Source organism: Boleophthalmus pectinirostris, unplaced genomic scaffold (assembly GCF_026225935.1).
Source record: "Boleophthalmus pectinirostris isolate CB_2022bp ecotype Guang Dong unplaced genomic scaffold, ASM2622593v1 HiC_scaffold_5, whole genome shotgun sequence".
Taxonomy (NCBI): Eukaryota; Metazoa; Chordata; class Actinopteri; order Gobiiformes; family Gobiidae; genus Boleophthalmus; species Boleophthalmus pectinirostris.
The window spans coordinates 24,296,524-24,320,729 of record NW_026571404.1 but is presented as its reverse complement, the minus strand read 5'-3'; the positions used below and the strand labels follow the sequence as shown (position 1 = coordinate 24,320,729).

General features: G+C 38.5%; 1 protein-coding gene across 1 annotated transcript; it reads right to left on the bottom strand.

The window, feature by feature from the left end:
• Positions 1–1,755: 1,755 nt before the first annotated feature.
• pcnx2 (pecanex 2) lies at positions 1,756–24,191 on the bottom strand. The gene is made up of 41 exons (XM_055162615.1): positions 24,161–24,191; positions 23,534–23,746; positions 22,480–22,679; positions 22,048–22,165; positions 21,946–21,982; positions 21,113–21,612; positions 20,837–21,031; positions 19,962–20,435; positions 19,274–19,448; positions 18,931–19,075; positions 18,704–18,840; positions 18,078–18,153; positions 17,816–17,948; positions 17,303–17,445; positions 16,168–16,321; positions 15,931–15,963; positions 15,652–15,823; positions 15,424–15,534; positions 15,157–15,248; positions 14,965–15,074; positions 14,775–14,892; positions 14,414–14,506; positions 14,182–14,332; positions 13,920–14,061; positions 13,634–13,811; positions 13,450–13,558; positions 12,707–12,836; positions 12,251–12,309; positions 11,939–12,154; positions 11,079–11,332; positions 9,989–10,222; positions 9,805–9,908; positions 8,954–9,098; positions 8,088–8,318; positions 6,709–6,866; positions 5,744–5,860; positions 4,851–5,029; positions 3,950–4,116; positions 3,802–3,876; positions 2,979–3,158; positions 1,756–2,138 (listed from the first exon to the last, which is right to left on the bottom strand). Exons 1-41 carry the CDS (start codon positions 24,176–24,178, stop codon positions 1,962–1,964), a joined length of 6,453 nt encoding a protein of 2,150 aa, XP_055018590.1. The 5' UTR covers positions 24,179–24,191; the 3' UTR covers positions 1,756–1,961.
• Positions 24,192–24,206: the final 15 nt, after the last annotated feature.

Here is a 24,206-nt window from a genome sequence, read left to right as displayed (position 1 = left end):
GGGTACCTACATTGCCAGTGGTAGAATACCACAGTCATTCAAACAGGATTTTAAGGACGTGACAGTAACATAAGCTCACAGAGAGATGGCCCTGCTCACAGCAGAAGTGCCATGGTCCTGAATTGGCTCTAATGAATCATTTCTTCAACAGTCTGTAGCAGCAAGAGCTTACTGAGGCTCTGGTTTGACATGTTGACATGATTAATAATTGTATTGTCTCATGCAGCTTTGTACTTGAGAAACATTCACACAAAATTGTAATTTCATACATTTCAAAAGTATGTCAGTTCAAATATGTTGCCTTTGTTTCAGATTAGCCATACACACTGCAGATAAACGTGTGTGGAGTTAACTGAATTAGAAAATAACACAAGAACATAACACAAGAACAATTTTGTGCCAAACATATATAGGGTTAAAGGTTATTAGATTTGTGTTGTGTTTACTGTTAAAGGTCATCTACAACCATTATCACAGTTACACAATGTAAAACTAGCACTGATATTTTTGATCAACTGAAATTATGACTGTCACAAATGCTGTTCACGATTTTATCATGTACTGTTTTTAATTTATTTTAATCTAAGGGTAGTGTTAGCCCTTCAGTTCTGTCCATGCACATTTCAGAAGACAGCCCTGTGACTTCAGGCAGTACACGGTCACGCCATGTTCACTTGTATTTTGTCTGTTTACATTACGACCACATTTTGCATTAACAGAGAAACTCCATATATGTTAACTGCCCTTGAATATCTGTAATAAAAATAGTGCTGCTAGAGAAAGAAATCTAACTGTAACATCTTACAATAAATACTTATTAGATTTTTCCCAGATGTGACTGTGTCTTCATTTTGTTTTCAATTGGAATAGTGCCCACTATGTTACTAATACAATTACATTATGCTTTTAGTAAAGAGACCATATTAGGCTATTTTCTGATCTGTTATAATGTTGTTTCCTCATCAGAAACATACCTGAAGTTCTGTTTAGTTTCATTCACACGTATAACATACAAACCCTGTATATTTAGATTCTCAAGTCCTGCTCTCAAACAAAAAACACTCTGTTCCACTTTGTGAAGTCATGTGGAAGTGTTCCACTGTGTTCTGTACTCCATACACTTTCACTAAAATCATTTGGATGATTTCAACCCTGGATTTGATGCTCTCTACTGAGCAAAAGGTAAAAAGTAGGTGCTAACTTGAAAACTACCACTTCATGACATCACAAAGTGGAAAAGAGCATTTTGAGCTATGGAGATGTAGTCAGACCAGTAACAAAGGATTACTCAAACGTGAAAATATCTTTAACCCAGAGGCTCTGAAAAAATTGTATCTAAACATAAGATGTGGAGGAATACTTTTATAATAGCATGTTGAAAGATGCACTGTGTAACTTGTTATTGTATGTTATTGTAATAGGTCAGGTCTGTGGAGATGGGGAGACCATTCACAGTAAGAATACATACTTATTCTTTGGCAAGTAAAACACCAGTTAAATGACTGCAAATGCGATACTAGTGACTTTCCTGGCAAAACAATAGCATCTCCACAGAAACAAGCAGGTGGCAGAACCTCCAATGGAAAAGCGCACCTACAAAAGTGAAATGTGTAAAGGTTAAATTTTTTTTTTTTTTCATTTTTTCCCCAAATTTTGAAGTTTTATATAATAAAATAAAATAAAAAAATAAAAAACTCTCTCCACACTACAAAAAGTGGTGGTTCTTAAAACAACAAATAGACAATTTCAGAAAAGTTTCTCTTAAAAACATATTTATTCCATCATCAATATTTCCATTCTGCTTTGACTTTACATTCAGAGCCTGGGCACAACCACATGCAGAGGACAGATACCATTTCGTCCTCTCATCATATCTCATAATACCATGTGGGTTTTTTATTTGCAGTCTTTTCTGTTTATAGGCATTAGTTTGGGCACTGTGAGTGGTTTAGTTATTTCCTTCAGTCAGTTTTTTGATCTGCTATAGGCTCTGGGACAGTTGAGGCAGACTCGGACTCTTCCTGGGTCTTGTCCAATCCTGGAGCTCCGTCTCGGTCACCTGACTGTGAGGCGTCTTTCACACAAACTGCAGTATTTGAAGAGGAGGCATCTATACTCTCATATGGCTCAGATGTCCACTAAAATCAAACAAAAACATCATCAATTTTGGTATAATATATTATGAGGAGCCAAGTATTATATATTTTTAATCAATAAATATGTAAAAAGTGTGGATTGATATGTTTATTTTTTTTAATGTTGCCAAATAACTTGAATGAATAGCCAAATTTTTATATTTCTGGTGTATATTTGATTTTGTATTTACCATCTACCATTTAATGTTAACTCAATAGAGATTTTAAGTTGTTACTTTAGCTTTGACACTATAATGAGATCAATGTATTCATCCCGCAGGTAATGGTGTGCATCCGTGGCTCTTTATTGAATACATCTCTATGGACATTTTACCAGCTTACAACAAATATGGAAACAACCATCTGGTGATGTTGTGTCCTTAGGCAAGACATATTGCCTAGTAAAGCCATGCTGTGATCGTGTTAATGGTGGTCAGAGGGGCCGAAAGCACAGATTGGCAGCCTCATTATCATTAGTCTGCCCCAGGACATCTGTGGCTAAAACAGCATCTTGCCACCATCGATTGTGAATGAATAATGCACTGTAGTGCTTTGGCGGTCTTGAAAGTCGCTATAAAAATCCAGTGATTAACCAATTAGTTAATTACAATTTTGGGCAATAGCATTTGATTTATAACATTCAATCCCAATCTTTTTAGGTGCCTTTCATATGTTATACTCCCAAATGGTTTTTTTTTTCATATTTCTTAAATTGGAATTTATAAGAAATATTCAAAAAGAAAATCCACAAATTTGTTTGTTCATATTAGTGACTACAAGGTCCTTGAATTTACTGCATTATAGTAAATATTATTTGCCCACCTATAAGAATTCTAGTTGTACCTGTGTAGCGCGGCTGCTGGAGCGGTGTGAGGGTCCAGTGAGGGCGATGTTGACACTGGATGATGACTGAGTATCTGTGGTGTTTCCCCCTTCAGCTGCAGACAGGCCAGAGATAACCAGCCCACTGGAGAAACTCCTCTTGCCAAACAGAAGGCTCAGGGTGGACGAGGATGATGAGACCTGGAGCATGCACAAAATGGTAAAAACAATAAAAAAAACATACATAGTTCAATGTTTCCCAAACTGTAGTATTGCACATGGTCTGCCTCTGTGTTTATGTAAAGACAAATCTTTAATCATTATTTAGAACTACATTATCATGATTTAGGAATGTTTTACATGATTTAGTCTTATTTAAACCTGGTTTAGTTTTATATTCAGCTCTAATTTAGGCCTGATATAGTTTGGGTTTAGACCTAGTGGTACTCAGAAAGTCAAATATTGTCTTAGGCACAAAAATAAACAAATTTTAAAGAGATGCCTGTAAATGTCATAGGCAGTAAAATATGAGTATAGGTATATTTCTACTTTTTCGGAGGAGAAATTTAATTTATTAACTGGACAACGGTTTGTTGATAGAATATGTTTCGCAGCTCATCCAAGCTGCTTCTTCAGTCCTGGTCAGGTTGCTGGAGGATGAACTGCGAAACATATTTGATCAAAAAACTTTTGTCCAGTTGACAAATTGAATTTCTCCTTTGCCATGACATTTACATTTTTTTTATTTTGTATTATTATTATTATTGTTGCACTAATGATTACAATAGGATTTTTATCTCCCACTCCAATAATAATAATGTAATGCTAGTTAAAGTATATTCACCTGACTGGAGCGCTGCTGCTGTTGTGTGGCCTGTAGCTGTGAACTGATCCCACCTGCCCCCGAGAGACGAGGGACCTGAATAAACAGAAAACCCAATGTTATTACAATAGTTTCTATTGTAATTAAAAGGGCTTAAAGCTGTTTGTACCTGTGAGAATATTGAGGCAATAGAAGTGTTAAAAGATAGCTGACTGTTGGACAGACGCTGCACCAGTCCGTGGGTGGAGCCTGTGTCCAAGATGGGTCCTGACTGGCTGGTGACAGGAGGGCGCTGGCTCTGAGGCTGCACTGAGCGACTCCGGTACTCTCTCCTGCCTACAACGATGAACACAAAAAACAAACTTCTGTGTAACTTTTCTAAGCTCTGCCAAATGCATATATATCTAAAGCATATAAAATGTCACTTACACTTTTTCATACAGTTCTTACTGTATGTGTTCAAAAATCCATTCTATTGTTTTGCAGCTTTTTTTTTTATTATTGTAATCAGTATCAAGTATCAGGTTTATTGATATATTTTAGTGACATCAAGCTGGGGATGTTCTACATGTACGTGTATTGGTGTAATGTTGACCAGTTACCATGGAGACAAAATGCACACATTAGCAAACAATGTCACAAACTGTTTTTGTTAGATTATCTGAAAATTTAAAAAAACCAACCACAATTTCAGGAGCCTGTGATCAATATGAGCATTCATGGTCCTCTTTAGGAGATTGATTTTTCAAAAAAGATGGTGAGATTGATAAACTAAAAAACTGTTGTATCTAGCTTGTGACTGTAATTTAATGTGTGAGAGACTTGTTAAAGAGCAAAAATCACCTCACCTTTTGTAGTTCCAGCTAAATCAGTTCTTTATGGTCAGATTGTTAAAATAAAGATCAGATTTAAGTCTAACTTGAATAACAGAGCTTCAGAGAGAGCAATGTCTACAGTTAGCTTCACACCCCAGGTAATGTTGATGACATCAGCTGCAAATTATTCATTCCTTTCTATCAAAATCAAGTTTCAAATGTGTGTATCGTGATACTACAAGCTTGTGTAGATACCAGAATTGTGATGTCTCCGGCTGTGTGAGCTGCGTGCTCTGTTCTGGTACAGACTCAGACTGTTGGAGGTCACAGACGAGGGCCTATTGTGGCTCAGAGACGAAGACCCTCCTGCTCCACAGTCCACGTCCTCCATGTTGACACCACTGTTACAGCTGGTCAGGTTGTCCTTCCGCACTCTGTAAACACACACGCTTTATTTATTTATTATCTATTTATTCATGTGTGCATCTGTGTAACCAAACAGATAGGCATCAAATATTCAGACGGCACTGTGAACACATGCACTGAGACACAGGGATTACATCAGTCTAAGATACAACAGCGTTCATCCCTAAATGATTTGTCTGACCAGTGAGTTCATCTCCTTGGCTCTGTGGCTACTTAGTAAAATTAAGAGACAACAACTTTAACTTGATGCCAAAGAAACAGGATTAACTATCTAATCTGATCTGAAAGGAAAATTTAGCCTTTAAGAAGCTTAACACAGAGCAGAGACAAACACTTAAGATAACCCAGAGAGATTAATGCAAAGTGTATATAATAGCTACATTATAGAAAATAGAAGACAGTTATTGAGAAGGTCTAGACATAAAAGTGAAAATGATAAAAGGGTCTTGGGAGAGAGCAGCCCAAAGTCAAAGTATTTGACCGGAGTCTCAGTCTGTTTCAGTGGACACACCTATTGCACCGTGTTTTATTTAAAGTCCATTAAGGCAGCACTGAAGTCCCAAGAATGACTTTTGTTCAATCAATAAGTGTAAATCAGAGCCAGAGAGTCACTCAGTCTGCAGACACCTCTTGAATTACAATGTTATATTTACAATTCACCCAAACAGAGATTTAGGACTACCACAATGCCTAGTTGGTTATGCCATTAACACATTACTGACCTTAACCATTTTGAGCAGAACCATGTGCGGATGGCATCCAGACTTAAAGCTCCTCCCCCGATGCTGCGCAGTGTCCTGTGTGTCCCTGCAAATGATGTAGTCAGAGGAGACACATACCTGTAACACAAAACAAAACACTATTTCATTTAGGATATTAATTAGCTTCATAGATCCTTCCACTGAAGACAACAAGATGAATTCATTTATTCATTAATCATTGCATTTATATAGCACCTTTCAAGACACCCAAAGCACTTTACAGAGCATTAGTCATTCACTCCACACTGGGCGGTATGCTACTATTGTAGCCACAGTTGCCCTGAGGCAAACTGACAGAAGTCAGGCTACCAATCTGTGCCATCCGTCCCTCCAACCAGAACCAATCACACACGCACACACTACTCTCTTACTCGGCAATGCGGGTGAAGTGTCTTGCCTAAGGACACAATGCCCACCTGGTATTCCCAATGGTATCCCATCCAAGTACTAATCAGGCCCAGTCCTGCTTTTCTTCTGATATCTGACCAGATCAGGCTTTTGACTAGCCGAATACAACACATTTAAAATTTACCTTTAAATATATGTTAGCATATGTTAACTAGATATAGTAAATACTATGTTCCACCTCTGTTTTCTCACTTTTAAAAGATATTTTTGTAAATCCACACTCTACTCACACCCAGGCTCTAATCATAACCATAACCCTACAACCCAACAAATGTGTGAACTTAGAGCTGTGCGAACATAGAGCTTACACCATTAACTACAACTACACTAAACTACACTCAGTTATGTTTTTATTTAGTGTATTATTTAATCTTATAGCATACCATTTCCTGTGTTATACATATTACTGTAAGATTGTCAATTGTCATGCTCTAAAAAGGCATAAAAATGTAATAATGATGGAAGATGATGTAAGAAGATGAAGATGTAAATAGCCTCCAGTCTCGCATTGGCCTTACATGGGGTATCCCAGAGGCTGGTCGCAGGATGAGTTGACCATGTTCCTTAGAGCCTGTTTGGAGTTTTGGATGCTGCCGCGCTCAGGGTTACGATTCCTTAAAAACACCAACTCCTGTTGTTGTCCTGCCCACAGGCCTCGCACACACTCTTTATTGATCTGCACCAACAAATGTCAAGAAAGACAAGGTAAGTCAGAAGACATGGGGCTAATGCTTTAAGAGGACAGACAGTCTAAGGCAGGGGTCCCCAACTACCAGTCTGAAGCCCAAAACCGGGCTGTGGGTCATCTGGTACCAGGCCCTATGGGAAAATAGTATATATCTTTAAAAAGGAATTTTACTATTTACTATTTCAATATTTAACCTGCTAAACACCAAATGTGAGTATTCAGACCTTTTTGCAAACTATGGAGTTACACTCATTTTGCATTATTATTACTGCCTTGTCTCCTTCCACCCATCCCTGAAAAATGTTTTATGTTTATTACCGGTCTTTATGAGAAAAAAGGTTAGAGACTGTTTGTCTAAAGGTGTAATGTGACCTACAATATAACCAGGACGGCAATTGTGGGGTGGTAAATAGTGTATGTGATATGTGTTAATGTTTTCGTATGTTGCTCCCATAAGTAGGTAGCTCTCTAAAATCTAGATCTAGTAGGTGTCAAAACTTGACAAATCTTGAGCAGTTGCCACATCATAACTAGGCCTGTCACAATAAATACTGTATCAACTTATTGTTCAATACATTTACAGTGGGGACTTTTTCTTAGCAGGAAAATGTTGGTTATTTTTCTGTACTATAAGATTTGAGCTGTAGAGGGTTGAATTATTATTATTATTAATATTATTATTGTTAATCATCATACAAACTAACTGCTTAAGTGTTGCATTGTGTTATTTATTTATTTATTGCAGTTTTTGTTTTTTAACAATATTGTACATTAACAATATTTTTGGGGATTAATTTCTGCTTTATGGTTTGGTTTCAATATTATTGTTTATTGTATTTAGAATCTAGTGGGTTAGCTATGTCCATTTATTTATATAGTCTATGATCGCACTTCAAAATTTGTTATGGTGACCGGCTTAATCACAGCTATCAGCTTATTCATGGGGTTCAGCTTTCGTTGTAAACATGCCATTTATCAAACAGTTACAGTGTGGTGCTATAACCTTTTCTTTCAAGCTGCTTTTTATAATCAAGATAAATGAAATACCCTCAAGCAGGATACAAATACACTGCTTTTAACAATATAAAAGTTAAGTCATTGCTATATTTCATGAAGTGAATAGTGACTGCTGCCTTTCCTCTGTCCTGTTCATCTGACCTTAAATACATCCATCCATCACAGACACAAACACATGAGTAGATGTTTTACCTTGATGACCTTGAAGCTGAGGTGGCGTTTGTATAGCATGATGATCTTGTACTCGTCTGTACCATCATCGATCATGTGACGAAGCGTGAGCAGAGTATCACGACTCGAGAGCACCGCCTTACGCCACGCCGGGTCGCTCTCATGGCAGATCACCAGGCTGCTGCGGTAGTTTGTGATGGCTTCATACAAGATGGATGCCTCCTCTGTTTCCTCCAGGCAGGTGAAGTGATCCTGACAGGACAAGAGTGACACCAATTTTTGTATTTATTTTTTGCTACTAAACTGTGTTTCATTAGAACTGTTTAGCTCTTGTTTTTAAAACTAAGGTAAAAGCATTAGAGACTGCCTCAATAATCTACAATTGTTTTTTCTAATCGCTGATCCATGTCATTTCATTGTTATTTGTATGAATGTTGTAACTATTTGTTTAACAGCTGCTTAATCTCAATAGGATTTTTTCCTGTTTAAATAAAGTCTCTTGTTCCTCATAATTTTTTGGTGAAAACTAAATTTATTGGCAGATTTGTGGTACCTCCATTTAGGCCTATCACCATAATAGTTACTATATCAACTTATTATTCAGTATATAACAGCTGGAACAATATATTGTGGGGCTCAATATTTTTCTTTTTTTTTTCTTCTTTTTTTTTTGCAAGAATGGGGAGATTTTAGTAATTTTTGTTACAATAAGATACTATTTGAGCTGCTGGGGGGCTCGCAGGCCCTGCCCAGTTTAACAGCTCGGTTTGGACAGTGCTGTGGGTGGAATTTAGGCTTGTTCCATTTTAATAATTGTCATTATTATATTTTTAATTTTACAAAAAATCTAAAATTCTAATTGGGTTTGTAGGGGTGTTTGCATTTACCTGGTGTAATTTCAGGCTCATTCTGACAGCTGGAGCTACAACCTTCTGCAGGAGGTCCAGATCAGCAAAGACCCACTCGTCTTTGGAGCCAATGCGGAAGTCTCCTTTAAACAGTGTATTGAACCCATATAGGAATGACTCCAAGCTTTGATAAACAGAGGGGAAAAAGTTGCAAAAAAGCTTATTAGCTATAGTTAAATCAGACACATAATACAAAAGGTGCCATCTTCAGGATAATGTATCTAATTACACATCCTGGTAATCAATCTGCACAACTTTATACCTGTAGTAGAGATAAAAGTTAACTTTTTTTTTAGTTCAGTATCATCTCTTCATATTATGTTGTTTTCTGATATATGCTATAATGTTGTTTCCTCATAAAAAACATATCTGGAGTTGTGTTTTGTTTCATTCACACATGTTTAACACACACACCCCATCAGAGTGTTTTCTCAAACAGAAAATACTCTGTTCCACCTTGTGATGCCATGTGGTAATACAAGGTGCAGCACTGTGTTTTTAAATTCAGTACATCTTCATTAGAATCATTTGGATAATTTCAGCCCTAGAATTGGCAATCTCAATCTCTGAACAAAAACTAAAGGATGGATGTTAACTTGAAAACCTCTGCTTTATGACAAAATGTGGCATTTTGAGCTTTGGAGATGAAGACAGAATAATGAAGGGTTACTCAGATATGTGGGAATGAATCCAAACGTAACTCCAGGTATGTTTTGTAAGGAGGTAGCAGGCAGCAATATAGGACCTTTAACTACAACAAATACATCTGACTGTTTTGTCCTTATCACTTTCTTCCATAATTTTCTTGATTAAAAATGACAAATATTTACCTGTTGGACATATTGTGAGATGCTGTACCAAGAGATCTTCTTCCCAGAACAGAGAGAGCATAAGAAAGAGTGACTAAAGTAGAGTCTTCATCACACTCCACAGGCTACAAAAAAAGAAGAGACAAAGTTAACCAGTGGCCATTACCTCAACAGAGACTTAACATATTTAGATTATGTTAAGTACAGTTTCCATTTTGCCTGCGCAGTACTGGATCCACTCCAGGTAGACATTGCAGAAGCTAGCCCGGGTCACTCCCTGCAGACAGTGCACGTAGTCTTCATCGATCTTCACACTGAACACCTGTGGGTCACGCTCAATGTGGTGCCACTTGGTGTACGACTGCAGCGCCTCCTGGATCGACTCATCCTTCAACCAGGTGGGCAGTTTGGGAGAGTGCACCAAGTAGTAAATAATACTCTGGGAACAGAAAACGCACATTGACAAACTTTTTGCTCATGTCTTATCAGATGTTGTAGGAATTATAAATGACCTGCCATGGACTCTGTTTCTAAAAATTCACTGAAAAGCTTATCACATTAAACACTTCATAGGCTTCTGCCCAATATGATAAATTGTTCTATACTTTTGCAAATATGTTATGACTTGAAAAAGTTCCCAGTTTTCAACACTTCTTAAGGTTACAAGTAGGGATGCGCCAGATCAATACTGGTATCTGATATCGGTACCAGTATCAAAAAGCCTGCTGGATTGGATATTGGATACCAAATATTGGTATATCCCAAATCGGTATATCTCAAATTGATGTAATAAGTCTATTTACTGGTTGTAGTTGGCCCAGAAAGTCTCAGACTATTTTAACTGTCAGTTACATAACACATTTGGATCAGATTTGTCTCATTTTATTTTAGTTCATTTTAAATAAATGCAGTTTTCAGACATGGTGGTGTTGATTGATACTGGGTATCGGCAGATAATTAAAGCTAATATTGAAAGATGTATTAGAACAGAAAAAGCTGCATAGTTATAAGCTTTATTTGTCATTATAGATATAATTTAAAGTGTATAAGGACATTGCATAGATCAAATAAAGGGCTAGAAGCAGGGAGCAGCAAACTCCCCACACAAAAGCACATTCAGTTTGAAAATACAAATTAGGATCTTCTCATTGTCAAGAAACAATGCTCTAATTGTGTCACTCTAGGTAACCAGTGTTGGCCTATGAGTCTCCAACTATGTATCCCACCTGATCAAATAACATTAAAAAGATATTCACACACATTCACAGGTAATTGCTGGACAGCTTTTCCCGTACCTTCAGGTAGTATGTGATGAGTAGCTTGCGCAGGTCGTACACTTGTAGCATAGTAGCAGCGTTGTTCTCACTAATGCTGTATCCCTCCAGCAGATACTTGGTGGCCATCACCTCCCAGGCCAGCCAGCGCAGATTAAAGGCTGCATTGCATGACAACATGTGAGGAAGGTGTCCTGGCTCACAGCAGCAACAGGCATCATCCTCCTCAACCCCTTCTGTAATAGCCTCTACCTCCCTCTGCTGGCAATATGTACCTACAACAAGAGCCACAGTCAGAGATTGGGCAGAGATCGGACTTGTAGTAAGAGTTGATGTGAGACATGGAGGTGATTATACTATTATCTCTTGGATTATAAACAATAAATACTAATAAAAAAAAAACTACAGCTCTTTGATATTGATGTTGCAGTGACATCATGCTGTGGGTGTTCTACATGTATCTCTATTGGCAGAATGTTCAGTATTTACCATAGTGACACAATGCACACATTAGAAAAAACACTGTTAACAAAGTTTTAAGGTCTCAAGAAAAACTTACAAAATGGATTAAAAGAACACATTTTCAAAGTCCCGTTTAGAAGTTTGATTGTTTTTATGTGTGACTTGTTAACACTACAAATCATTTCACCTGCTGTAGTTCCAACCAAGAAAGTTCTTTCTGGTCAGATTGTGTAAAAATAAAGATCAGATTAAGTTTTACAGAGCTTCTAAAAGAGTAGTTAGCTTCACACCCTCAGAGAATATGGATGACATCAGCTGCAAAGTACCAGTAAACAGGGTCCAAAAACCATATTGGTCAGCTGGTAAAGATTACAGCTGGTGTATTTGTAATGTTGTGTACAGTGGTCATTCAGACATACCTCTGAATTCCAATCCTCTGAGTTGGAAGGTGACCAGACCATTCCCAATTTCTATCAGATGGACCAGGGCATTGAGGTAATCTGAAGCCAGAATGAAGCAGTCTCCAGCGCTGTAGTTGCCCCAGCGACCCAGCAACAAATCTCCACAGAGTGAGTGCTGCAGTGAACGCGTCAGGTACTCATAGAAGATGGAATTTAAGTTGTTATCATCACAGCCTGGGAATATGGGGACAGTGGAATAATCAATAAAATAATATATATAAAACTAAGACTTGTATGTAGAAGTCCAAAATAAAGAGTAAATATTCTCACCTGTTTCTTTGTCCACTTGGGAAACCAGCCGACTGTTGGAGTTGTCAATACGCTTTGTGCTATATTAGGATGGAGGTAAAAATAACTGTGATATTTTAAAAACACTTATTTGTGATTTTGTTCTCTAAAAGTAGATAAACATATTCGAAGTTTCCAAAAAGTAGTAGGCTGTCAAATGAAGGCTATCAGTTTTACCATTTCAGTTTTTTTTTTTTTTTTACTCACCTAAAACTGTTTACAAAATAAAATAAAACATAAAATGAAACATCAAAGCTGAATATGCTGCAACAGAATTGCATCAGTAAAAAGGAATTGATGAGTGGAGCTATTTGCGTTCCCAGAACAACAAAGAGAGGCATTAAGAGCAAATTCAGTGCAACCTTTATACATGATCAAAGTAAGGTATCAAACAAATGAACAATTGTGCTTTCTTTCTGCTTCCTGTTTATATCTTACTTGTAGTTGCGCTCCCAGAACTTGATCGGCCGCGGATAAGAGGAGATGAAGATGGCACTACCCAAGAAAGGAGCCAGAGGTGTGTAAAAGACAGTGGTGAGCAGAGTTTGTAACAGCAGCATGGCAGAGTCTGGGATCACACCTGAGTCAAGGACATCACAAATACACTTTAACAGTTAAAGGTGTATTGTGTAACTTTTCTGGTGGAGGGTCCGTCAAACTCTTTTCTCCATGGAGATGTTACAGGTCAGATCAGTGGAGAGGCAACCCCGATCACAGTCAGAATGCCTGTTTTACTAGATATTTTCGAGCTATAAAACCACCTGTAGTTGAATAAATGTAAGGTAGAGCTGTTTAACGTCACACTGTTTAAGATTCCAGGTAAACAAGCAGGTGACTGACCCACCACCAGAAAAGTTACACAATGCACCTTTAAACTGCATTAACAGATATCTCAGATTTGAATAATTACAAAAAAGTATTATTCCTTTTGTTACCATCTCCTATAGACTTTATCAATGAATACAATTTCTAGTGGATTTAATAAAGGAGGGATAGATTCATATTTTTAAAAATGTATTGTAAAAAAAAAGTATTGTCTTCAAAATTGACTTTTGAAGACAATACTAGGCAAAGAGAACTGCAAGCCTCCTATGACTTTTTCAAAAGGCACATATCTGTTTTTCCAAATGAACTGTTTACTTGTAAGTTTATATTTTTTCCAAACTTTTGTGTAAGGATACGAGGCACAGCAAAGGGCTGAGCAAACGCATGAAATGCACTTCCCCAAGCGATCTGCCAGGGAGCGATGTACACCAGAATGAAATGCAGCTTCAGCAGTAACTCGCGCATCTGTTCAGAAATAAACAACAGGTATTGAGATGAAATAATAGTATTCTTTGAAAGTCAACTATATTAAGTTCTCACTTTATGGAAGACAATGGACATGATGAAGAAATCCAAAAGGAAGCTCTCTGAGGCATGTGGACAGTCGAAGTGGAAAAAGACCAGTGTGAAGAGAAGTGTTAGGAAATGAAAACTGGGATCACAGAAAGATGAGCGGAGGAGTTTCAGCCCAGCAACCGTTGTCAGGAGAACATCACAACTGAAGTGAGACAAAACAATATTAGGTCTGTGTTTTTCATGTGCAGCAGACAGATACAACTCATGTCAAATATTATCAAGATAGAACAATAATAGTAATTTGTCTTACTGGATTCCAAGCTTCTTGCGGTGACTGAGAGCGAACCCATCATTGGTGAGCGCACTCAGGATGATGGCCGGATAGACCACATACTTCTCAAAGCACAAGAGTCCAACATAGAGACGCTCAAACCACATCAGCACTGCATCCTCTGCAATGCAAACATTATATTATCTTGTAATGTATATAGTATGTAATAGAAAAGCAAAATGAGCAAAAGACATACAGGAAAATTGTTACACAATTTACCATTACAAAATAGAGTACCAACCTCTGGGTTCAAACTGATAGTACTCTTTGGTCTTCAAAACTGGATGGGAGATCCAGAGCCAGGGGTGATGCTTTCTAAGCTGTGGAATCAGATAGTGGGTCACAAAGCCCACTGTTCCCGCCAGAGCATACAGCACGATTGTCACAAAAGGCTGTGCACAAAATAAACATAAAACAAATTAATTATGAAATATATTTTTTTAATGAAGAGTTACACCAGGAGTGGACCATACTTTCAGAGAGAGAAACACTGTACTTGCTGTGATGGCAAAAGTGAGAATGTAGGCAACTGAGCACACCACCAGGTCAGAAAGCAATATATCCTTCTATAAGAGAAAACAGATTACAAATTATTAACTATTAATACAAAATTAATAAAGTATAAACTGTGTTTATATAGTGCTTTTCTATCTCCATTAGACATTCAGAGAGCTTTATATTAATTAAATACTCTTTCACCCATTCACATATTTCTATAATAGGCTGGACCTACACTGTTGTTGTAAATTTTAAACATGGCATATCCAATCAATAAACATAAAAAATCAATTATGCAGTATTTTATCGTAAGGTATAGCATGCATTGTTTTTAACCATGGAGTTTTGCAGTTTTTCTGGCAGAGGGTCTTTGATGTCAGTGTCTTCCTCCTCTCCCTCCTCCTCTTCCTCACTCTCTACTAAAGACGGCATGAGCTTTGACTTGACCAAAGACCTGTTACAAGACAACATTATTCAGCTGAGTCAAACAGGAAATCTTTTAGTAGTTCAACAACGAGTGCCGTACATTAGCACAGTAGGGTCACTGCTCTGCCGGCTGAGGTGATATGAAAAGACCACAAGAAGGCCACAGAAACTGGAGAATAATGCAGGAGTGTGCTGCTCGTCCCAAGGCTCCTGTAACAACAAAACCTAAAGTATTAAATATTGTATGAAATGTTTTAAATTAATTATTATCATTATTATTATTGTGTTTTACCTTGAGAGCACCAAAGCAGAAACCATAAAGAAGAAAAAGGGCTATCAGGCTGCGCAGGATGCTGTAGACTGCAGAGACGAGACTTGTAGCAGCTGAAACACAAGAAGAGAGCGTACGAATTGTAAAAGTAAATAAACATGATCATCACAGGGTAGTAACAAATGCACAAAATTATAAGTCTATAATGTGGAATAATAAATGTAAAAAGAAAGAAAAGAAAGATCGTTTAAAACTATTTGTATCATCTTTTTAGAATTTTTCACTGACCTGTCCCACCAAAAAAGTGCATGTCAATCTGCTCTAACAGGTAGATAGTGAAAGTGTTGATCTGAGGAAAGAGGCCCACTAAGAACGTGATGGGGAAGCAGTAGGTGAAGCCTGTTTAGAGACAAGACAAGCATTGGACAGTGTTTGATAAGTGAGCATTTTGTCAGGTAGAAAAGGCCTACAGTTTATATTTTGTATTATTATTATTATCTCTGCACTGCCTCTTACCTACTAACATGTCCCTTATGAAACTGAGAGCATCATGGCAGACAATCGTGACTCCATACAGGTTGGAGCTGGGGAGATCTTTTATTACAAGCAGCTGCTCCAACACCCAGATCAAAGCACAGAAGATACAGAAGTAGGCTGCACGACTGTAGGCCACCAACTGATTATGACCCTAAAGACAAAATGCAAGAAAAAAAAAACAAAAAAACAAATACAATAAGACAATACTATGAATAAAATAAAGATGAACAAAAATGATCATAAGCATCATTCACTTACATGAGTAGGGGAAGCTGCATCTGGTTGAACACTCTAAAAAAAAAAAAAAAAAACACAAGTTTTACAAGATAATTTCACAAGAATGTATGAAACAAACAGAAAGCGGCACTGAAATAGAGATGTTGAACTGAAATAGTGAACTAAAGCTTGGTGATTTGTTTAGATGAAAACCTTAAAATAATCTGGTACACAAAAACCATTATCTTTTTCACAAAACAGTTCCTCCTTGCTCATTACCTTTAGTAAAGAATAATGGCAGCTGGCAATAACCAGGCAGAACTGGAAGACCCAGAAGTCTTTGAAACAGCCGTGATTGAGAAGCACAAAACCCAGAAAGGACACCAGAAATGCCATGAAGACGGCCACAAGATTCTCCAAGACATCTTGATTTCTGCATAAGACAAACCCATATATATGCTGTCATATCATAGCAGGATAATTAAAGGTGCACTGTGCAACTTTTCTGGTGAGTCCATGTTACGGCCCCAGGCCTTAGTTCCAATTTGTTTGTGTGATTTTTGCCAAATTCTCCTAATTCCTGCTGCAGGAGCCCTGGTCCATGATTGGTGGGGCAGGTAGACCCCCACCTCACCTGCAGCCACCTCCTCCTATTTAAGGAGATTGCCAGCACCTGTTCGGGGCTGCTGGCCTTGGTGGCCAGTATGCCATTTTGTTTCGTGTGTGTGTAGTTTAGTTTAGTTCTGTTTTGTGCCTTTTTTGATTTGGTCACTCGATTCTGTTTGTGGGTTTATGTGGTTTAATTTGGGGAACTTGTGTTTTAGTTTAGTGTGTGTCCCTAAGTTTTACCACTCGTTTCTGTAAGCCTGCGTGACCCCTTTTGTGGCACAAAACTCTGTTTATTCTGTTGTTCTGTTTCTTAGTTTAGGTTGTTTTCTGTATATTTTAGTCTGTCTTGTTAATTTACCTTTACATTCCTGTTAATTAAACATTATTTAATTTATTCCATTTTACATCTTGGTTTTAATTTTGTTACTTCCCTCACCCCAAACGAGCTGGGTCTGTCACCTACTTGTCTCCATTATTATGTTTTTTACTATTATTATGCTTTGCTTTGTCTGGAATGTTCCATGGTATGACATTAAACATCCATCTAGAGTGTATTCATTGTGGATGTTTCTCTTGCTCAAAAATACAATAATTCTGTGAACAGAGGTGACTCTCCACAGATCTGACTTGTGCTGTAAATTGTTGTCTCCCTTGTGATAGATCGGTTGAATCTATAATGTCGGACATTCTAGACAAGGTAGTACATTTCCATGGAGAGAGGTGGCGGACCCTCCACTAAAAATGTTATGCAGTGCACCTTTAATGTAAAATGTAAATATTATATTTATACACATATTATGTGTACCTGTCCAGTAGCGCCATCAAGGTCAACCGGTCATACAGGATATTTATCCATTTACCAGGAAATAATCTCAGTTTATAATAAATTTTCTGTTTTGGCTTTTCCTGTGTGGATGCTTCTGATGACTCGTCTAAGGAGTCTTCTTCCTAATAAAAAGACATAGAGACAATTATTGTATTTTAATAAGATTTCTGGACTGTACAGACTCTGAAACAAATGCAAAAATGTGTTTTAGAATAAACTATTTCAGATTTTCATCAATATACACTTTTTTATTAATGAATATACTCTAACTAGCCTTTAGTCACCATATGTCAACCTTTACTTAGTTAAAATATACTGGTACTTAAAAGCTAAATGTATAAATTTAAACGGTATGACCTGTACACTAATAGAAACAATAAATGCTGACAGATCAACTACTAAACAGTTGTTAATTGCAACCCTTATGCACACAAAATTAATTAATAGATCAAAGACAAAGAAATAATGATGAAATGCATAACTGGAAATAACCTGAAAGATCTCGGGGTGTGTCCTCCTCGGCCTGAGCCTGTGAGCTGGGATGATGCGCCGCTGGAAAGGACAGTCGGAGTGACCCATGAGTCCATCCTGACACTCCGAGTTGGATGAAGTGGACAGTAGGTCACTTCAGATGCAGAGAAATACATAAATAAGGATAAAGGACATTTTCACAAACATAACGAACAGTTTAGGAAGATTAAATACAGTTATATTAAAACTCAAAAGAAGCTGTAGTAAAGAAAGATAATACCACATATTTCCTGTAATGAGCTCAGCTCCAAGTGGCAAGTTTAGGGCTCTTTCTGCATATAGCTTACGTGGCCTATCTCCTGGTGGAATAAAGTAAAATGTTAGAAAACACATTTTGTAATTGATCACATAATTTAAAGGTGCACTGTGTAACTTTTCTTCAAAGGGTCTGCAAACTGTTTGCCTCAGTAGAGATGTTAATGCTTTGGTTTAAATTGTCCATTGTATGGCATTAAATGGTTTTGCAGCTACAGGTGTTTAAGGACTCAAAAAAAAAAAAAAAAAAAAAAGCAAAAAAAAAGTGGGGTCACCTCTCCACAAATCTAACCTGTAATTAGATATAAGGCAGTGTCCAACAGCAATCTGACCAGAATTGAAGAAGCAGCTTGGATGAGCTGTGAAAGGTATTCAACCAAAAAAACCTTTGTCCATTTGACAAATAAAATTTCCTTTGCCAACCTGTAATTACATTTGCAAGTCTCCATGAAGATTCATATATTTATGACCATACTGCGGAACATTCTAGGCACATCCCCATGGAGACAACTGGTGACGAACTCTCCACCAGACAAGTTATACAATGCACTTTTTAACTAAAACAATATGCGTGCACTAGTATTATCCACTTACTGTGTACAGTGTGGAAAGTGTATGCCTCTTCTTTGTTGGTGGCTTCTGGTCTGCAGATGACCTGCAGCATGGAGCTCTCAGACTGAGAGGTTTGTGATGGCAACGAGTCATAATCCGGGTCTTTCTCTGTCTGCGGACTGAAGAACAACAGTCAAAAATACTGTATAGGTTAGAGTGAAAAACCATAAAGTCATATATCTTGATAGTGATAATGCAGTGTTATATACCTGTCTGGCGAGACTATGGGGATGTGTGTAGGGGGTATGGCCTGTCTGGTGGACAGACTGGTCGGAGGTTGAGGTCTTTCTGGTTTGATATTTTCACTGGTTTCTGTAACTGCCTCCTCTGGTGGGGAGGCGGTACTCAGATTGCCTATATATATGAAAGCATTACACTTTACACATACTTATTACACTACCAGTCAAAAGTTTGCACACACCCTCTAATTTAATGTTTTTCTCTATATGTTTACTACTTTCTACATTTATACACACAGAAGACATTAAATATATGAAGCAAAATATATTGAATTACCATTTAATCTATGACACTACACTGTAATGCAATTACCTTTGGAAGCCGCCACTTCCTTTTTGTCTTCTGATGTGTCTTTCTCTTGTGCACTTGCCCCTCCCATTCGAGTGTTTAATGAGCCAATCAATGAAACAAATTCCAGGAAATTGGATTCATTGGGAAGCTGGCCTTCCTTTGCTTCCAGGTCAGACTTGGAACTTGTCATTGTTGTCTGAAAAATAAATAATGATCACTGGGTATCAAAAGCTCCCCTGCTTGTGCAAACAGATCCACATCGACAAATACTAATAAAAAAATATGACTGTATAAATAAAACATGACATTTACTTTAATTATATATTTTAGAAGTGACAGATTAAATTAGAAATTATAGTTTCTAAGAGGCCTAGTTAAAGGTGCACTGTGCAACTTTTCTGGTGGAGGGTCTGTCATCAGCTTTTCTCCATGGAGATATTGCCTGGAATGTTCTGTAGTATGACTTTACACATAATAATTTCTATAGAGACAGCAGGTGACATCATGGGGCCAAGTTAAATGTCTGAGCTGTGGAGAGGCAAGGCCACTCAAAGTAACTGTAACTGAGTAAATGCAAGATGGATACGTTTAATGCCATACCGGGACATTCCAGACAACGCAACATCTCCATGAAGACAAACAGAAGGCGGACCCTCCAGCTACACAGTGCACCATTAAGTAATTTTCATGGTGTATAATAGTAACATACTGTATTGGAGCGATCTGACAGCAGCACTGCATCTTTCCCACTGTCCATGCTGAGCCCTCGGATATGAGTCCTTCCTCCTGGTCCATATCGGCCCAGTGCAGGGGGGATACGCAGAAACCCTCTCCTGTCTGTCTTCGCCTCAAGGGGGTCTGTGTCATCAGGATGTGAATTCATATCGATACCAGAGGAACTGTTGTCATTGGTGATCTGTTGGCTGGGTGTGCTCTCTGAGGTCAATTGCAGTCCCATGTTATCCAGCCCTGCTTCAGGACACTCTACCGTGGGGAAATCTGAGCTAGTTGTTTCCCTGCAAAGATGAAACTCTTCAGTGGGACTTATTTGTTGTTTGGGTGTGTCTTCGTCCTCTGACTCCTTAGCCTCTTCTCGGCCTTTTATGTCCTGCTGTTCCTCATCTGGACAGTCAAAAGTTATGACAGGGATCTTGATGTGGCATTCTCCAGAATCCTTCTGTGCCTAAAAGTTCACAGACATAATTTAGCATTGTGAGGCACAATCCAGCCACAACATTTGACAGAGACAAGAAATTTGTGGTGATATAAGTTATTGTGTTGTATTTAGCCAAAAAATCAAGGTGAATACATCTTCTTACACACTGACTAAAAGAAATATTAAATATCTAAGATATGGGGAGTGCTGATGGAAACAAGCTCTAGCTCAAACAAGTATCTCTTCTTTCACAATATGAATATGTTTACAAATTGTCCCTGTTAAATAAACTCCATGTATCCATCTATCCATCTTCCATTTATATAGCGACCGCATCACTGCAAACACTGCACTGACCTGCCTGTCACGCTCACAAAGTACATGTGTTGCTTGAAACAGTGCAATACTCATAAAAAGTGAAACTGCACCTGTGCATTTTCAAGCAAGCTCTGCTTCACACTCTCCTCCAGCTGAGCAGCAGTCTGAGGGTCACATGACATGGTGATGATGATTTTCACTGTGTCGCTGTCGTCCAGGTGAGATGAGCTAGGGCCTGGTCTAGAGTTATCCACCAGAACCACTTCTATCTCATCTGAGCAGAAGGCCTCCTCTGCTTCTTCACACTAAAAGGAACAAAAGTACACACTTATTTGTGTATAGGACACTGTGTTAAGATTAGATCAGTGGGTGAACTGATGGTGTACCTGTAGAGGCAGTTCTGGGATGTCCACAAACTCGTCTTCATCATGCTGCGAGCTCAGCACCGAGTTGTTATTCGCATCTGAGTCTTTTTGTATTTGATTTTCCTCCTCACTCTCATCTCCACTTCCTTTGGAGGGAGGCAGGCCTTCATCGGCTGTTTCCTGGTCTGATGCCTCTTTACTGTCACAATCTTTCTCTTCGTCTCTTTTTTCTGAATCTGGTGATTTTTGTTTTTCAGTCCTTGTGAACCTTGTATGAGAGCTCTCACCGTCCTCTTCTCTTTTCGTTGTTGTTTTAATTGTTTCTGCTCCCGCAGTAGTCCCACTAGAAGAGTCAGGACACACCTCCTCCCTCTCAGCTTTGGATGGGGGTCTCTGCTGGGCCAGCAGCAGAGGGGCGGCTTGGTCAGGATTGGGGCTGGAGAGGTCCTCAGGAGATGGCTCTGGACTCAGCTGCAGGCCTACTGCCAATGGCCTCTGCTCAGCAGTGCTCAAACCTTGTCCTTGATAGATTGATAGAATTTAAAATGAGAAAACAATTTGACCATCATGGGTTATCCTCATTATTAAGTCTCACTGTACATATAAGTAAACTGGCAGCATCACAGAAAAGTTGAAAGTGTTGCCTGAGGTAACTATATGAGTTAGCCAATAAGGAAGTTCCTTGTATAAAATGTACAATTGGAGAAGTGGAAATCAACTCTTCAACTAACTTTGTTTATATACTGCACATGCAACTCCATTAGTGCTTCAGTGCTTTGTCAAATGTGTGAGTCTAGTTAGAAAGAAATGATAATTCAAAATTTAAATATTACCTTCTGGTAAAATAATCTCACCTTCAGGAGCTTTCATTTCATCTGATTTTAAGCCCTCCTGAACAGAAGACATATTAGAAACATTTTATTTATGACTTGTTTTGGTATCTATTGTTAACTTACCACTCCTATCAGCCCTGGGTCAGTTTCAGTCTGCTTTACGGTTACTTGAATCACTGGACTGGTGCGTTTCCGACCAAGCATGGACATAGGGACACTGTCTGGCACAGTACTGCTTTTCCTGACAAACAAAAGATCAGGATGGGCAAATAACATGCATTGTTTACAAACACTGAAATTACTGAACAAATTAATAAGACTGCTCCCAACCCTGCATGAACTAATCTGGGGTCATAATTTTGCTTCATTCACCGGAAATAATTCCATTGACCTATATTTAATAATAACTTCCTTTGGGGAACACCACTGGGTCATTACAAAATGAAAATAACATTGTCTGGCTTGTATTATACCACATACTTTTTGTAGGTTCTTAGACTTCTGAAATCACAATTGATCATAATTGTCCATCAATAACACAATATCAGGACTTACCTTATACCAGCAGAACATGCATCTGAGGCATTGCTCTTCTTGTCTTGAGCTTTACTGAGGTCAGAGAGGCTGTTCCGGATCACTGCCTCGCCTTCATCGAACATCACGTGGAGCCGGTAGTTGGCCATCTTGATTAGGATGAAGAAAACAGTGACAGAGGAGCAGTATATGCTTAAAGCCATAGTTGTGGGAGGTAGTGCCTGGGAGAAAAAAACAACAACAATTTGGAGAGGTTATATTTCATGCTAAATCTCACACAAATACTAGACATTTTCTACTATTTTCTAATAGAAAAAAATCTGTTATTTTCTGATACAATGTCAGGTGTGTTGTAATAATATTTTTTTTTTCTTACAGACAAATGTGAGAAAATGTGTGAAATGTCCACATATGATTAGATATAATCTTAGGATGCTGGTATGTGTTTGCTGTGTCATGTGTACTCATGATCGATAAACTTTGAAATATTAAACATGGCAGATGCTCTGAGAAGATGACATGCCTCAGAATGTGTTCACCCTATAATTAAATTAAGTTGTTCCTCCTAGCTTTCTGAAGTAGCCTTTTCTTAATTCTAGATCCCGGTTCTTCCTGGGGTTTTCAGATTTTGACCTAAAAGGCAGCATGCCACAAGCATATGCCACAAAACACAATTGTGTAACGTAAAGCAGACCTAGGGCTTACATAAATGCTAATAAAGAATGTGAAAACAAAAACTGTAATACAATGTCGGTTTGATGTTACTGCTCTATTCCTCAGTTATAGCTAATAATTAAGGCCAGAGCCTTACAGGACAATAGCGAACTACACAAACAGAGCTACACCACTACACTACATCCAGGGCAGCCATGCGTCCTCTCACTGCATGCGGGAAACACTGCGACAATGTCCATTTCTCTGGCCCTGTGTTTTCCAGTGAGCAATAAGACAACCACGACAACTTTGTTTGAACCGCAGTGTTCTTCAACGAAGAAAACAACGCATGGCACCTTCTGCTCCCTTTAGGCAGCCTATAGCGGCCTTGAACGTCATGTTATGAGTGCACACTACTCACCAGATGGAGAGACAAAGGTAACATGAGCAGGAAAATCCACAAATAGAGGTGGCATGAGTTGTTAAATTTGTTCTGATCCGGATCGTGGTACCAGCCTCCAGTCAGAGATGCCCAGACCCCCTGGCGCAGGGTCTGCACAACCTGGGAGCCCATGTCTCCCTCGCTCTCCTCCTCCCCGCTCAGGTTGGACGGATGAATGGTGCTGCTGCTAGGCTACAATAAAATACAGTTTATGGTGCGCAGCTTACGCTACGCCTCCATGTCGGAGCGATGCAGCTCTTCTCCTTATCTTTCATGGCTTAGCTCGTCCTCGGCGTCGTCAGATAGCCCTTCTTTTTCTGTTCCTCCGATGCTGCTATCTCGATCCTCATCTTGTCCTGTTCACCTCTCTGCCTCCAGCAGCCTGTTTGGTGCGCAGCATCCGTCGCGTCCTTCCCACAATTCCTCGCCCCCTCCCCCCCTTTTATCCCCATCCTCGAATAATAATAATAACAATATATTCGAAGAGGTGAAGGGGAAGTATTAGCTGATTATTATTATTATTATTATTATTATTATTCTCATTATTATTGTTGTTGTTGTGTTCTTGCCATCATTACAGAGATTATTTTAGTCTACTAGACTTACACATAGCACATTGTTCATGACTCCTGCAGAAGTGTCCAGGCCGTGA